Below are 15,555 nucleotides of genomic sequence, written 5' to 3'. Positions count from 1 at the left end.
TCAATTACTGAACCTAAATCTTACAATGAGGCCTGTAAGTATGATTGTTGGAACAAGGCTATGCAATTGGAATTGTCTGCCCTTGAGAAAACAGGTACTTGGCTTATTGTGGACCTGCCTCCAAACATCAAACCAATTGGCTGCAGATGGGTCTATAAGATCAAACACAATCCTGATGGAACTATTGAGAGGTTCAAAGCTAGATTAGTTGCTAAGGGCTACAATCAAATTGAGGGTCTAGACTATTTTGAAACATATTCACCTATTGCCAAAATGACCACAATCAGAACTGTTCTTGCTCTTGCCTCCATCCATAATTGGCACCTTCAGCAATTGGATGTCAACAATGCATTTCTCCATGGGCAACTTCAAGAGGATGTGTACATGACTCTTCCCCCAGGTGTTACAGCTACCAAACCTAATCAGGTTTGCAAACTTGTTAAGTATCTATATGGTCTTAAGCAGGCTAGCAGAAAATGGCATGAAAGGTTAACAACTTTCCTGATTCAACATCATTTTAAACAAGCCACTGCTGATGTTTCCTTGTTCTTCAAGCAAACCCAACATACATTCACCATCATGTTGGTATATGTGGATGATGTCATTCCCCTGCAAATAATGCGAGTATGTTGAAAAAAATGTAAAACAAAAACATATTAAATAAGAATAAAATTATATTGAAAAATAAATGAAGAAAAAAACATTTATTGTATTCCACACATAATTTTTTTTTAACATAAAACATTTGTCTTTAGAACTTTGGGCCTGATCCAGAATTGGTACAAATCCGGATAGAGTTGTTTCGACTTGTAGGCCCATTTCCACTCCTAACCCTAACATAAGAAAGCATCGTATATCTAGCTATGCAATGCACAATACTATTGTTTTCTCTATCAATGAGACAAAACCTAATTCTTTTGAAACAATCCACCTTCTTCATAATTTGGTTACAAACCATTCCCCAATCGGTTTTAGGAAGATCCTGGTCCTTAATTGCTTAAACAACCAAGGTGTCGTCAGTTTTAAAATGCATGTATTGTAACCCTAGCTTAATCGCTTTGTTAACTACTTTAAGCATCGCCATGGCTTCCGCTATCACAGGGTTGTTACCACCTTTCATTTTCTGGGCAACCTTCTTTATTATCTCACCATCCAAATGGAAAATAATGGCTCATAATCCCTAGATCCCTTTAACGACTAAGCTCGCACCTGACGTACAATAAATGCAATCCTTATCTGATGGGGATTTTAACACCAAATTTGCGGTTACAATAATGATTGATTTCATTTTGGTTCATTGACAATTTACCCTCTTTGGTCTCTTCTCTGGCTTACATGTTTTTATTTTGAGACTTGTGGATGATGGAGTCAAAATTTGGGATTTTGCTTTTGGAAAGGTACTTATTCTTCATATTTTCATTGTTGTTGTTGTTGATAGAGTCTATGTTGGGATACTTGTCCTTATCATTGATGTTTTTACGGTTTACGTTGTGTTGATGATCTTTATCTGTCCTCATCTGATTTCTTATGTCGTTAGATAGGTTAGTGTTGTATTTATTTTGCATAAGAGATTTAAGACTGTTAAGTCCCATAATCGACTTATTCTTTTGAATTTTGATCTTATTAATGTATTAGGTTCCACTTCTAATGTTGCTTGTTCTAACCCTATTGTTGTTATTAATGGCTCTGCAAGAGTCCTCTTTATTGATCGAGTTATCTTTGAAAATGGAGGTTAAATGATCTTCAACATTAGGATTTTAGTGTATGAGCTTAGAAGCATGATCATTGGTAGGAAGGTCAATCTAATTACTGGGAGGTGAAGACTATATATAACAGTTATTTAATCTCTTCTTCATCATGTCTCTTTACTTCATTTTTATCATGGGTAAATTTAAAAAACTGTTACTTTTTTTTGTGGAAGCAACTAGATTTGAGAAGAATAAAAGAGATAAATGATCAAAACGAGAGAAATAAATATACGAGAGAATTGAATGTAATTTTTAATTATAAATGATATAATATATAACACACAAAATTGATGAAGAGAAAGAAAATAATTTGAAATTTAAAATAAAAATTGATTAAGAGAAAGAAATAATTTGAAATTTAAAATAAAATTTAACGCGGTGACAAATGAAGAAGATACGTTTCCCTTTGTTAGAATAGAAAGATTTATTAATTACTAATTTAACATTTATATTGATAACAAATAAATTGTATCAAAAACTAAAAAGAGAAACTCAATTATATTATTGTTATAATTATATATATTTTGAATCATACCGTTATTTTTCCCATATTTTTCTTATTTTTTCCATTTTTTTTGAAATTTAAAATTGGAGATATTTTTATTTGTATCAAATCTAATTCATCTAACCTTTTAATTTTTTTAGTAATTTAATAATTATTCGTTTAAAATCATTTGAATATCTGTTTAAAAGCTTTTGAAGATGAACTAATTTCACAACATACAAAATTAGTGAAATTGGCGCGAGTTGTTGCTCTTGTTCACAACCATAAATTCCTATACGGCTAGAATTTCCCCCAAAACTCTCTTCACTCATCCAATTCCCCAAAATCATTCTGAAATGGCCTGTGAATCTGAACCAGTTGTGCGTGTTTTTCATCATCAACTTTCAATTTCATTATGAACTTTTTTATTTCTCTCTTAATCAGTATGGTTAATCTAAACTCGATTTTTGTTCATGTTGTAGGTCTGTGAAGAAGAAATTACGCCACAAAAAACAGGTAAAAGGAGGGAGTATGAATATGATAATGAGAAGGAAGTTATTACAAAGAAGAAGAAGACATGTGAGGTATCTGAGTGTTTGGCTTTTCAATATTATAATATATGAAAGCTTCAATATCATACCAAAATTTGTTTAGTGATATGTTTTTTAATTTTTGAGACAATTTCTTCATGCAATGTAAATATCCAAATTAGTTATGTGATGTTATTTCCTGCATTTTTTGCAGCATGGATCTCCCATCACTCTAAACGAAACTTATGCTTCAGCAAAGACAATATGTGTTAGAAACTTGTCATATAGTGTGGAACGAGCTGATATGTATGTATTACTTTTCACGCATCTTCCTGCCAATTGCTTTTTGGATTATTTTTCTAACTTCAAGATTATTCAGGGAGGATATTTTCAAAGATTGTGGTGAAGTTGTAGATGTCCAATTCATAACAGATTCTGAAGGGAGGTTTAGAGGCTTTGGATTTGTCAAATTTGGAACAGTAGAAGCAGCAGACAAAGTAAGTTTCTGCCCATATGTAATATGCAAATCATTTTACGGCAAAAATATTATTTAAAGATAGTTTAACCTTTAGAATCAACAATTGTTTGATGTTATTAAAACACAATGTTGCACATCTTGTAAATATTATTCTTGTTTATACTATTGCTAAGTAATTCAATGTTATGTATTTTAATTTTTGATTTAATATTATGGTACCAAAGATAACTCATCAAATTAGCATTTGTTGTCATATTACTTCATGTTCTTTTTTGTATGATATCCTCTATATTAGTCCATAATGCAATAAGCACCTAGTGTTCTTTTAATAGGTGTTGCTAGCTATATGTATCATATCCGACCCCACATCTTTGTGAAACATTTAGTTTTTGGGGGTGTTGAAATTTTTATATGTCTGGGTTTTCTTTTATACTCATACATATTTATTGTGTTGTTATATCTCTTGCATCATCTTCATGTATGTTTGTTGTATCAGCGCTCTACGCAAGAAAATATTGAGTTGAGAATCATTTTTTTCTTTTTTTTTCAATCATAGGCCCTCAAATTGCATAATACCGAATTATTGAATCGTCGTATCAAAGTAGACAAAGCTCGGGAAAAGAGTGAATATCCCACCTATAGAAGGTAATTATTTATATCTTTTTGTATATGGTGTATTTGATTATGATTTAAATAAAACAATTCTTTTATAATTATAAAGTTGTTTAAGCACTAGAAATTTATTTTTTTTTAACCAAGAAGTTTAGTTAATTGTCATAAAATTTTGGAAAATGTTTTTTAATTAAGAAACATGTTTTTCCATGAAATCAGTCTATTAGACCATTACAAATGTATGTCAAAATTCCTTACAATAGGCATGTGTTGTCTGGTCATTCCTTCAACATATTGTGTTTGGTTTGAAATTAAAATGGCAATTTTGAAAGCAGAAACAAACAAGCCCCTAATAAGTTTTATGATTTGTTTTGAATATATAGCCTTGTGCAAAATTATTTGATTTCCTTGTTAATAATTTTATCAACTTGAGCAGTTCATTTCATACGGGTGGAAATCTTCACTCTCACACTATAACGGGTTTTGACGCATCTCTTGGAGAAAACAAGGTGAATTTTTCTCAATCATATTGATTTGTTGCATTTATTCTTTCACAAGATTGCATTAACATCTGCTTATTTCATTTTTTTCATGGTTAATTAGTATTTTGGTCAATAAATATTGCATTTGCATGAAGATGTTTGATGATACTTTCGTAGAAACAGGAAAGTAAATGACAATTATTGTACCTTCATGCAATTTCAATTTTCTAATCATTTTTAGTTGTTTTATGGAATTTTGCAGCCCAAAATCCCTGCTACACCAAATCATACAAATATTACATCAAATACTATATATGTCGGAAACTTGTCATACACCGTAGAACGAGCTGATATGTATGTTCTTCTTAAATTTTTTTTGATGTTAGTGCTAATGAGTTATTTTATTTTTCATTAATTTCATTCTACTATTATTCAGGGAAAAACTTTTTAAAGATTATGGGGAAATTGTTGATGTTCGTCTCCATACAGACTGCAAAGGGAAGTTTAATGGCCATGGACATGTTCAGTTTTCAACAGCAGAAGCAGCACAAAAGGTAAGCATTATGATTGTGCAAATATTTTAGAACTATCAAAAAGCTATAATAACATATACTTTTCATATATATTTGGGCTAAATTTTAGCAGCCTTATTTTGTTCCAAAATATTTTTTTCTTTCCTAAAATTTTCAATGCAATTTATTTATTTTATTTGGTTGCTTTTTTCGAGCTTAAGTGCATGACAATTTTGTCGTTTGACAAAATCCATATGGATGTAATATCCTTTATATTACTTGTTGCTAATCATTTAAACTCTCTTAGAATTTATATTATTCTTAGAATATCTCCTAAGAATAGTTTCCCCATTACTTACCTATTATCATGATTTTATCAATTTGTCTATTTATTTAGGATTTATGATTTATAGGTCTTGTATCCCAATAACAATAAATATTTGTGTTTAATTTTTTGTTTCTAGTCAATACCAAGTTGCTATCAAGTCTTATAACTTGAACATCATATCAACTTTTTCAGTGAGGATTTGTGTTTAATTATATGTTTATGTATGTGTGTGTACTTCATGTTTTGCTCTGCCATTTGCATCATCTATTCTATGGTTAAGCTTGATAAAATTTTCTTTTACTCCAAGACTTGTTGAGTTAAGAATCAATTTGCTTTTGTAATTGTAGGCTCTTGCGATGAATAAGAAAGTATTTTGTAACCGTCCCATGGTTGTCGATTTAGCTTTGGAAAGGCAAAAATATTCCCCCAATGAAAGGTAATTGTTAATGTAGTATTTTTTTTACTCATTGTGTGTGTGTGTGTTTGTGTGTGTGAGCTTTGAGTGAAAAAAACACCTTTATAATGAGTTAGCCTTTTCAACTATTATTGTTTATTATCAACACTAAAACAACTTTTTCTCAAATATTTATATTTTATTTGGAAACAAGTTATTGTAAAATCTTACATACATATCTTTTATTTTTAAGGAATTTTTTCAAGAATAATCAAGACAACCTTTACTAGGGTTTGTTTGTAGGAACAATAGTGTATTGCGGAACAATAGTGGTGTATCCAAGTTTTGCTACGCTTTAGATGTATGACATAACTATAAGGTCTACTTAACAACGTTGTTTAAGAATTATAATGTTTGTTTTACTTTTGTAAATCTTTTGTTGTGTTACTCTTAACCGTGTTTTTTTTATTATTAAATATATTTTTATTTTAGTGTTGTATTTTTTTTAACAATATTTTCATGTTATCAATTTTTTTTTATTTTTTAACACAAGCAAACAAGTAGTTAATCTCTTATGTTAATTCATTTGAATATTTTATCTTATATCTATTTATCTTTCCTGATTCCTTGACAATAATGTAAGCCGCTGGAGCATCCAATTTCAGAAATGCGGAAGTTTTCAGCCTCTAACTGTACTTGTAATTGGATTTAATACATCCCTTACCGAAGAGAAGGTAGTAATTTTATTTTCTTCTCATTATTTGGTTTCATATGACCCTGCACTAGATTGTCTTGATCTATCGCATTGCATATTTGCATTGTATTGGTCTATAATTATTACCTACTTTGGCCTGTCAGATAATAGCTAGCCTACACAATCATTTCAACTTTTGTGGAGAGATTACAAGGATCTCCTTACCAAGATATCATGATTCTGGGGCTATTAAGGGGTATGGCTATTATTCTACTAGAAATTGTGTTGCACTATTGAATAATTTAGATATCTGAACAATTTTTTTTAATCTTCTAACTGGATTGTACTTTCATTTATTTGGACCACCTGCTTTCTTACACTATTTTATTGTTTATGGAAATTATTCCATATAGCATTAGTTTATAATATGTTTTATGGCTGTATCAGCTATCACTTAAGCATGGGAAATATTTTTTCAATTTAATAGCATTTTGTCATTAAATATTTTCCATTTGTTTTTCTTAAACTGTCCCTAGAGTACGTGGCATTCCAATCTCTAATTGAAAAATTTACAGGTATGCTCATTTGGATTTCAAGGATATTCATGGTTATAAGAAGGCACTAAAACTTCATCAAACAACGATAGGAGGTTATTGGGTGTCTGTTGAAACAGCAAAGCCATAGAATAGAGGTGATAATCAGGATATGCTTGCACTAGTGCAAAAAGAAGAATATATTTTTAAAATTTACACCCATTATACTAAAAACGGGTGTAAATAAGAAAGGCGATGACAATTTTGTAAATAAAGAGTCATTTAAAGTATTAGCACGTGATGATTTTGTAAATATGCTCTTTCTCAATTGAAGAAAACCCTAAAATGAAATTGAAATTTTTTACTCTATAAGTCTTGCACTTCCCTCGCCATTGTTCATTATTCATATTGTTAATTGTACTTTGTTCGCCGTGTTCTGTTATCTCGTCTCTCTTTTCATTCTATATTTTCAAATTTTCATCAATTTTAATTAGTTACAATTACTTTCAATGATGGTGCTTAAAAGGGATTTAGAATATGATAGCTTTTATAATTCTTTAAACATAAATATTTGTTTAAATTATTTATTTATTTATTTTTAATCAATTACAAAAAAAAAATGGACATATAGGTCCTTTTGCGACACTTATAATAACTGAAGGTAAAGATCGTTTTTACCTATGGATAATCAGTAGGCTGTTGGTATAGCACTCATATGTCTTAAGAAATGAATTTTTCATTGGTGATGGAGTAATTCGTATACATCAACATTTTTAAAAATTATAAGTTAAATAAATTAACTATTAATATAAATATAAATATACCATATTTTTAAGTATTATATCAAAATAATATTAATAAAAAATGAATTAAATATTAATATAATTATCAAATATTTTACACCTGAGATAACTAAAATAGGGTGTAATTTACCATATTTTTACGCACTATTTAAAGAAAATAGGGTGTAAATTTATTGAGATTCATACTAACCATTAGGGGTGGAAAAATAGGTTGCCCGCTCCGTCCCGCCTAAAGCTCGTAAAAAAACGGGACGGGCAAGCCCGTCAAATGAAAATAGGCATAAAAATCATGTCCGCCCGGCAAAGGTGGCGGGTTGGCGGCCGTAGGACATGCCCACCTATTTTTTTATTTTTTTTATTTTTTTAATAGACATTATTTTTACCTTTCAACTAGATTTTTCACTTATTTTTTAGAATAAATTTTGATAAAGCATCTTTTCAACAAATTTTACTTAAAAAACATTGCATATATTCACAAATAAATGTATAAAATAAAACCATCAAGAATTGGAATTACTATAATTAACAAAAAAAGGGCAGGCTTAAGGGGGGAACAGGTTGAACGAATAGGCGATGCGGGTTTGGCGGGTAATGGGTTTTGGCACGACGAGTTTTGGCGGGTCGCGGGCTTTTGGTGGACGACGGGCCCAAAATATAAATCCAACCTGCTATTTTTTGACAGGTGCGCAGGTCAGACTGGTGGGCCACAACCCGTTTTGCCACCTCTATTAAGCATTATTAATTTTACACTTAGTTTTTATCAAATGTAGTGTAAATTCGTTTGATTTAAATTTATATATGTAATAATTTACCCCCTTTTTTTTTCTAGAAAAGGGTGTACTATATCCTCTATTTAAACCTGTTTTAAAACATGTATAAATTCGTTAGACATTTCTCACCGTTGAATTTTCACACTCTAATAACGAGTGAAAATGTATAAAAAACGGGTGTAAATTTCTCTTTCTAAACTACGGGTGGTAGAAGAGAAATATCATGTTGGTGGAGGGATGGACCAAATTTTAAACATGATAATTAGGATATAGGTGGTGGCAGAGGTGGCTATCATGTCGCTGATAGGGATGGACTAAACTATAAACATGATAATCAAGATATAGATGGTTGTAGATAGGGGTGGAAAAATGGGCCGGCCGCCCCACCCCGCACCCGCCTTAAGTCGCCAAAAAACGAGGGGGACGGGCAAGCCCGCCAAGTAAAATGGGCATAAAAATAATGCCCGCCCTGTAACAACCATTTTATTTACGTATTTTATTTGATTATGTTTTATGTGAATTATTTATCTGATTATGTTTTAATTGTGTGTTTAATTGATTTTGTATCATTTATTGGGAATTATTAGTAAATAATATAAGTTAGTAAGGTTATTGGTTATTGGGCCTATGATAGAATTAGTAATTGAGAGGTTATAATTAGAGCCCATTAGCATTATGAGAAGTTATTAAGGGTTTAACAAAATAAGGGTTTTAGAGAATAGAGAGTTAGAAGCTCATTTGGTGAATTTGGGAAAAGAAGAGAAAGAAGAGGAGAGTGAAGAGAAGAGGAGAAAGCTAGGTTTGAAGATAGAGTTGGCTTCAATCCAAAACCCAAGATAAGGGTGGGATTCTTTCATGATAAAGAGTTGTATGATGATGTTTAGGGTGGGGTTTTGATTGTATGTTGCTATCCATGAATATGTGTTATAGAATCTTAGGGTTTATGTTGGATTTTCATGAGTATGTGGTTGACATCATGTTTTGAATGATAAGTGTTGATGAATGATGTTAGCTAGTGTTGATATGAATCTATAATTACTGATTAATGACGGTTTGGAGTGGTGGAAGTGTGGTTACGCAGGTCTGTCACGTCTATGATTTTTCTGCATAAGTGAACCCTGCTGTGTAAAACTTTTTGTAACTTTGAATTGATGTATCTTTTGATCCGTACCTCCTTTTTAAGTGCCGTTTGAACCTCCATGAAGCTCTAATTTATGTATTTCTAATGAAAATGACTTGAAAACCTTTAGATATCTTCTTGAAACCTTTCCTTGAATTGTATGTTGCCGATTTAATGAGGTTTTGTGAAGTAGTATGTGATGTATGCTTGTATGCTGTAACGACGTGATTGAGTTGTGGTAAATTACTATGAAGGTAATGATACAATTATTGCCATAGAACCTTGGCATTGAGTTGGTGTTGTTTTGGACGATGTATGACAAGTTGTTTATGTTGTGTTTGTGGATGTGCATCATGTGAGTCACATACATTGCATTGTTTGAGACGACCTTAATGGAAAATGTTTGAGACGGACTTAATGGAAAATGTTTGAGACGGCCTTAATGGAAAATGTTTGAAACGGCCTTAATGGAAAATGTTTGAGACGGCCCAATGGCAATTGTTTGAGACGGTAGTTTTACTCCAATGGTACCACATGCATGTGCATAAATTCAAGTCGCATATTGAGTTTCATTTTGAATGTTTGTGATTATGACGTGAATGTTGTGATATGTTAAAGATTTAGTTATGCTATTGAATATGTTATTGCAATTGAATAATAACATTGTTGTTTGTGATGAAAGTTGCTGTAAGATGTTATGCGATGAGAAGTGGTGAACTATGTATGATCTTTTCCGTGCTATGAATATTATAATACTTTCCTTTATACTGTTTGATATCTCACCCCTTCTATTTGAATGTTACCCTTTGTTGGTAACATGCAAGTAACGACGTGGAGTAGCCGTTTACCTTTTAGCTCGAGTCGGTGTGTCTATGCTCTGATACGTAGCACTCGGGGGGATGTTTGCGATGCTTGTTGCTTTATGTCGTTATGTTTTAGTTGGACGTTGTCATCTTTTGTTTGATTATGTTATTGTTCTCTTTTGAGACATGTTGGATAGTTGTTTCCGTGTTGGCAAGGATGTTATGATTTGAATTTATGTTGTTCTTTTGAATTCCGCTTCGATATTATGAACTATTTGGTTTGAAATTTAATGAAGTAAGATTCTTCCGTTATATGTGTTATGTATCTATGATTATGATCATGATTTGTGATGTGTTCTTAGTTGATAATTGTAACGCCTCAAATATGATGTTTGTTTGAGATTTTTGTACTATGATTTTCCTAGTTTAAATGCGGGGTAGATTTGGGGTGTTACATGCACCGCCAAGGTGACGGGTTGGCGGGCGGCGGGCTTACCCGCCTATTTATTTTTCATTTTTTTAATAAATTAATAGTCTTTTTTACCTTTCAAATAAAATTTTCACTAATTTTTTAGAAAAAGTTTTTTAAAGCATCTTTTAAACAAATTTTACCTAAAAAATATTGTACATATTTACAAATAAATGTATAAAATAAAACCATCAAGAATTTAAATTACTAGAATGAACTAAAAAAAGGCGGGCTTAAGGTGAAACGAACTTAACGAATATGTGAGACGGGCTTTAGCGGGCGGCGAACTTTGGCGGGGCGAGTTTAGGCGGCCGACGGGTTTTAGCGGGACGGGCTTTGGTGGGTGGCGGGCCCAAAATCCCAACCCAACCCGCCATTTTTTGGCGGGTGAGCGGGCCGTCCCATCGGGCCACCACTGGTTTTGCCACCCTTAGTTGTAAGGGTAGCTATCACGTCAGTGAATGAGATTGACCAAATTTTAGACGTGGTAATCAAGGTCAGGGTGGTGTTAGAGATGACTATCACGTCGGTGGTGAAAGGGGTGGAAAAGACTATGGTAATAGAGTAGGTTGGGGGATAAATCATGGTGCTAAGAGGCATATATATTTTTTCATATATATTTTTAGTAAAAAGGTCCTAAAAGCGAAAATCAAATCTATACCAATGAAAGATAATTATTATTGTAGTCTTTTTTACTCATAGTGTGTGTGTGTGTGTGTGTCTATAAGTTTTGAGTGAAAAAACACATTTATGATGAGTTAGACTTTTTAACTATTATTGTTTTTTGATAAACACTAAAGATAGGAGATTGTTAAAATTCTACTATGCAACATTGCATGCCAGTGGTGCCACTATGGCAGCTATTTGATAACATTTATATCGACTAGCCTATTACAGAACAAGAGTGGTTTATCCAAGTTCTTTTACGCTTTAGATGTATGGCTCAACTATAAGAGTTATTTAAAAACATTGCTTAAGAATAATAATGTTTGTTTTACTTCTGTAAATCTTTTTTCTTGTATTACTCTTTACTGTGTTTTTTATTTATTTTTATTGTATAACTTTTCCTTTAGTGTTGTATTTTTATTAACAATCTTTTCCATGTTTTCAATTTAATTTTTTTTTACACAACCAAACAAGTAGTTAATTTTCTATGTTAACTCCTTTGAATATTTTGTCTTATATCTATTTATCTATCATGTTTCCTTGATAATAATTTAAGTAGCTGGAGCATCCAATTCCAAAAATGTGGAAGTTTTCAGCCTAAAGTTGTGATTGAATTTAATACATCCCTTGCCGAAGAGAAGGTAGTAATTTTTCTTCTTCTTATTATTCATCTAACCATGCAATAGATTGCCTTGGTCTCTCGCATTGCATATTTGCATTGTATTAGTCTGTAATTATTACATACTTTGGCCATTTAAATAACAGCTAGCCTGCACAATCATTTCAAACATTACAGAGAGATTGCATGGATCTCATTACCAAGATATCGAGATTCTGGTACTAATAATCAAGAGGTATGGCTATTGTTCTATTGGAAATTGTGATGCACCATTGAATATTTTAGATCTTTGAACTAAATATTTTTCTTTTTCAATACCATTTTCTTTTTATCTTCTAACTAGACTATACTTTCATTTACTTGGACCACATGCTTTCTTACATTATTTTCTTGTTTATGGAAATTATTTTATAATACATTAGTTTATAATATATTTTGTGGTTGTATCAGCAAACATAGGAAAGATTTTTGTTTTTTAATTCAATTTTATTATTAAAATTTTCCCTTTTGTGTATCTTAGCCTTTTCCTAGAGTATGTGACATTTCAATCACAAATTACAAAATTTGGAGGTATGCTTATTTGGATTTCAAGGATATCAATGGTTATAAGAAGGGACTAAAACTTATTTAAACTTTTATATGAGGTTATTGGGTGTCACATGAAAAAGAAAAGCCACAACATAGACGTGATAATCAGGATATACGCGGTGGCGGAGATATATCATGTTGATGGAAGAGATTATATCATGTTGGTGGAAGAGATAGTCTTTATTCCTCCAAAATGATATATCTCTGGCAGCATGTATATCCTGATCATCATGTCTATATTGTGGAATTGCTTTTTCAATTGACACCCGATAACCTCCTATAGCAGTTTGATTAAGTTATAGTGCCTTCTTATAGCCATCAACATCCTTTAAATCCAAATAACCATACCTACAAATTTGGCAAATTTAGATTGAAATGCCACATACTCTAGGAAAAGGCTAAGATACAAAAAAGGAAAAATTTTAATGATAAAATGGCATTAAAAAGAAAAAATATTTCGCATATTTAAGTGATAGCTTATACAATCACAAAACATATTATAAACTAATGCTATATAAAATAATTTCTCTAAATAAGAAAATAATGTAAGCAAGAAGGTGATCCAAATAAATGAAATTATAGTTCAGTTAGAAGATAAAAAGAAAATGGTATCAAAAAAGAGAAATATTTAGTTCAGATATCTAAAATATTCAATAGTGTATCACAACTTCCAGTAGAACAATAACCATACCCTTTAATAGCACCAGAATCACAATATCTTGGTAATGAGATCCATGCAATCTCTCCACAAGGTTTAAAATGATTGTGCATGCTAGCTGTTATTTGAAAAGCCAGAGTAGGTAATAACTATAGAAATGTGAGATGTGAGAGACCAAGATAATCTATTGTCGGGTCAAATGCAACCAAATAACGAGAAGAAAAGAAAATTACTACCTTCTCTTTGGCAAGGGATGTATTAAATCCAATCACAAATACAGTTTTAGGCTGAAAACTTCCACACTTTTGGAATTGGATGCTCCAGCTGCTTAAATTATTATCAAATAAACATGAAAGATATGTAGATATAAGACAAAATATTCAATTGAATTAATATAACAAATTAACTACTTGCTTGCTTGTGTCAGAAAAAAATTAAATTGAAAACATGAAAAGATTGTTAATAAAAATACATCACCAAAATAAAATTATACAAGAAAAATAAAAAAACATAGTAAAGAGTGACACAAGAAAAAAAGATTTACAAAAATAAAACAAGTATTATTATTCTTCAGCAATATTGTTAAATACCCCCTATAATTGAGCCATACATCTAAAGTATAGCAGAACTTGGACAAACCACTATTGTTTCACAATATGATATTCGATACAAAATGTTATCAAATAGCCGCCTTAGTGGCGCCACTGGCATGCATTATTGCATAGCAAGATTTTAATAATCTGCTATCTTCAGCAATCTAGAACACTATTCTCAAGATTATTTAATATTATATTTCTTATATAAAAGATAGAGAATGCAAAGCATATACACGAGGCTTAACCTACTCAATTGCTATTAGAAAATAGAACCAATTAAAAAGGACAATCTATTTAAACAAATTTTCCATTTGAAGCTTTTTAAAAAAAAAATTATGTAAAAAAAATTTAAACAAAAATATGTAATTATAAAAATCATTAAAACAAAAACTGAAACAACGGGCCCTACAAATGGACCCTAGTAAAGGCTCTATTTGTTATTCTTGAAAAAATTCCTTAAAAATAAAAGTTATGTAAGTAAGATTTTACAATTAGATGTTTCTAGATAAAATGCAAATATATGAGAAAAAGCAGTTTTAGTGTTCACCAAAAAACAATAACCGTTAAAAAGGCTCACTCATCATAAATGTGTTTTTTCACTCAAAGTATATAGACAAACACTCACACTATCGGTAAAAAAAAGACTACAATAGTAACTACCTTTCATTGGGGGAATATTTACGCCTTTCCAAAGCTAAATCAACAACCATGGGACGGTCAAAAACAATACTTTCTTACTCATCATAATAGTTTACTTTTATAAAACAAATTGATTCTTAAAGTCTTTGAGTAGAAGAAAATTTCAACAAGCTTAAGCATTTAATAGATGATGCAAATGGCATAGCAATACTAGAACTACACACACATAGATATACATATTATTAAACACAAATTCCCATTGAAAAACTCAGATACCACGTTCAAAATTAAACACAAATCTTCATTGTTATAAGGATACAAGACTCCTAAATCCTAATTCTATCCTAAATAAATACACATATTGATAAAATCATGATTATATGTAAGTAATGAGGAAACTAGTCTTAGGAGATATTTTAAGATCAGAAACTGATCCTACAAAGATAATTTAAATTCTGAGATAATTTAAATGATTAGCATCAATTAGTTTAAAATATATTACATCTATAGATATTTTATCAAAGGACAAAACTGTGATGGCTTTACACAAGACCCAAAGTAGACAATATTACTAAATACGGTATCATGGACTTAATCTAGTAAAAGCGATAAAATGAAATTAATAAATTGCATTGAAAATTCTAGGAAAGAAAAAAGTTTTGGAATCAAATAAGACAACTAAAATTTTTCCCATGTATATATGAAGAGTATATGCTATTATTGTTTTTTGGCAGTTCTAAAATAAATTGCACAGTCACAATGCTTACCTTTTGTGTTGTTTCTTCTGTTGCAAACTGAACATGCCCATGGCCATTAAACTTCCCATAATCTTTGAATAGTTTTTCCCGAAACAATAGTAAAATGAAAATGAAGAAAAAGAAAATAAGTAGCTCACTAGCACTAGCACTAAAAGATTTTTAAAAAGAACACACATATCAGCTCGTTCTGCTGTGTATGAAAAGTTTCCGACATATACGATCTTTGATGTACCATCAGTTTCATTTTGTGTAACTGGAATTTAGGTATTTG

At 31.0% G+C, this 15,555-nt stretch overlaps 1 protein-coding gene and 1 long non-coding RNA gene across 2 annotated transcripts; both read left to right on the top strand.

Annotated features, from left to right (window-relative positions):
• Positions 1 to 2,998: 2,998 nt before the first annotated feature.
• Positions 2,999 to 4,785, top strand: LOC131619440 (nucleolin 1-like). Its single transcript, XM_058890533.1, has 6 exons — positions 2,999 to 3,068; positions 3,142 to 3,259; positions 3,797 to 3,885; positions 4,289 to 4,361; positions 4,597 to 4,671; positions 4,771 to 4,785. Coding segments are annotated over exons 1-6 (372 nt in total). The 5' UTR covers positions 2,999 to 3,066.
• Positions 4,786 to 6,245: 1,460 nt separating this feature from the next.
• LOC131617559 (uncharacterized) lies at positions 6,246 to 7,085 on the top strand. Its single transcript, XR_009288613.1, has 3 exons — positions 6,246 to 6,302; positions 6,427 to 6,518; positions 6,838 to 7,085. It is a non-coding gene; the product is annotated as an uncharacterized LOC131617559 (long non-coding RNA).
• Positions 7,086 to 15,555: the final 8,470 nt, after the last annotated feature.

This window comes from Vicia villosa, linkage group LG7 (genome assembly GCF_029867415.1).
Source record: "Vicia villosa cultivar HV-30 ecotype Madison, WI linkage group LG7, Vvil1.0, whole genome shotgun sequence".
NCBI classification, from domain to species: Eukaryota; Viridiplantae; Streptophyta; class Magnoliopsida; order Fabales; family Fabaceae; genus Vicia; species Vicia villosa.
This window is presented reverse-complemented; position numbering and strand designations above follow the sequence as displayed.

What these genes read in the sequence shown, in the direction of transcription:
- LOC131619440 (XM_058890533.1), top strand. An exon ending in CAGTAGAAGCAGCAGACAAA is followed by an intron (nt 3,260 to 3,796) that starts GTAAGTTTCTGC and finishes TTTCAATCATAG; the next exon opens with GCCCTCAAATTGCATAATAC. An exon ending in GAATATCCCACCTATAGAAG is followed by an intron (nt 3,886 to 4,288) that starts GTAATTATTTAT and finishes CAACTTGAGCAG; the next exon opens with TTCATTTCATACGGGTGGAA.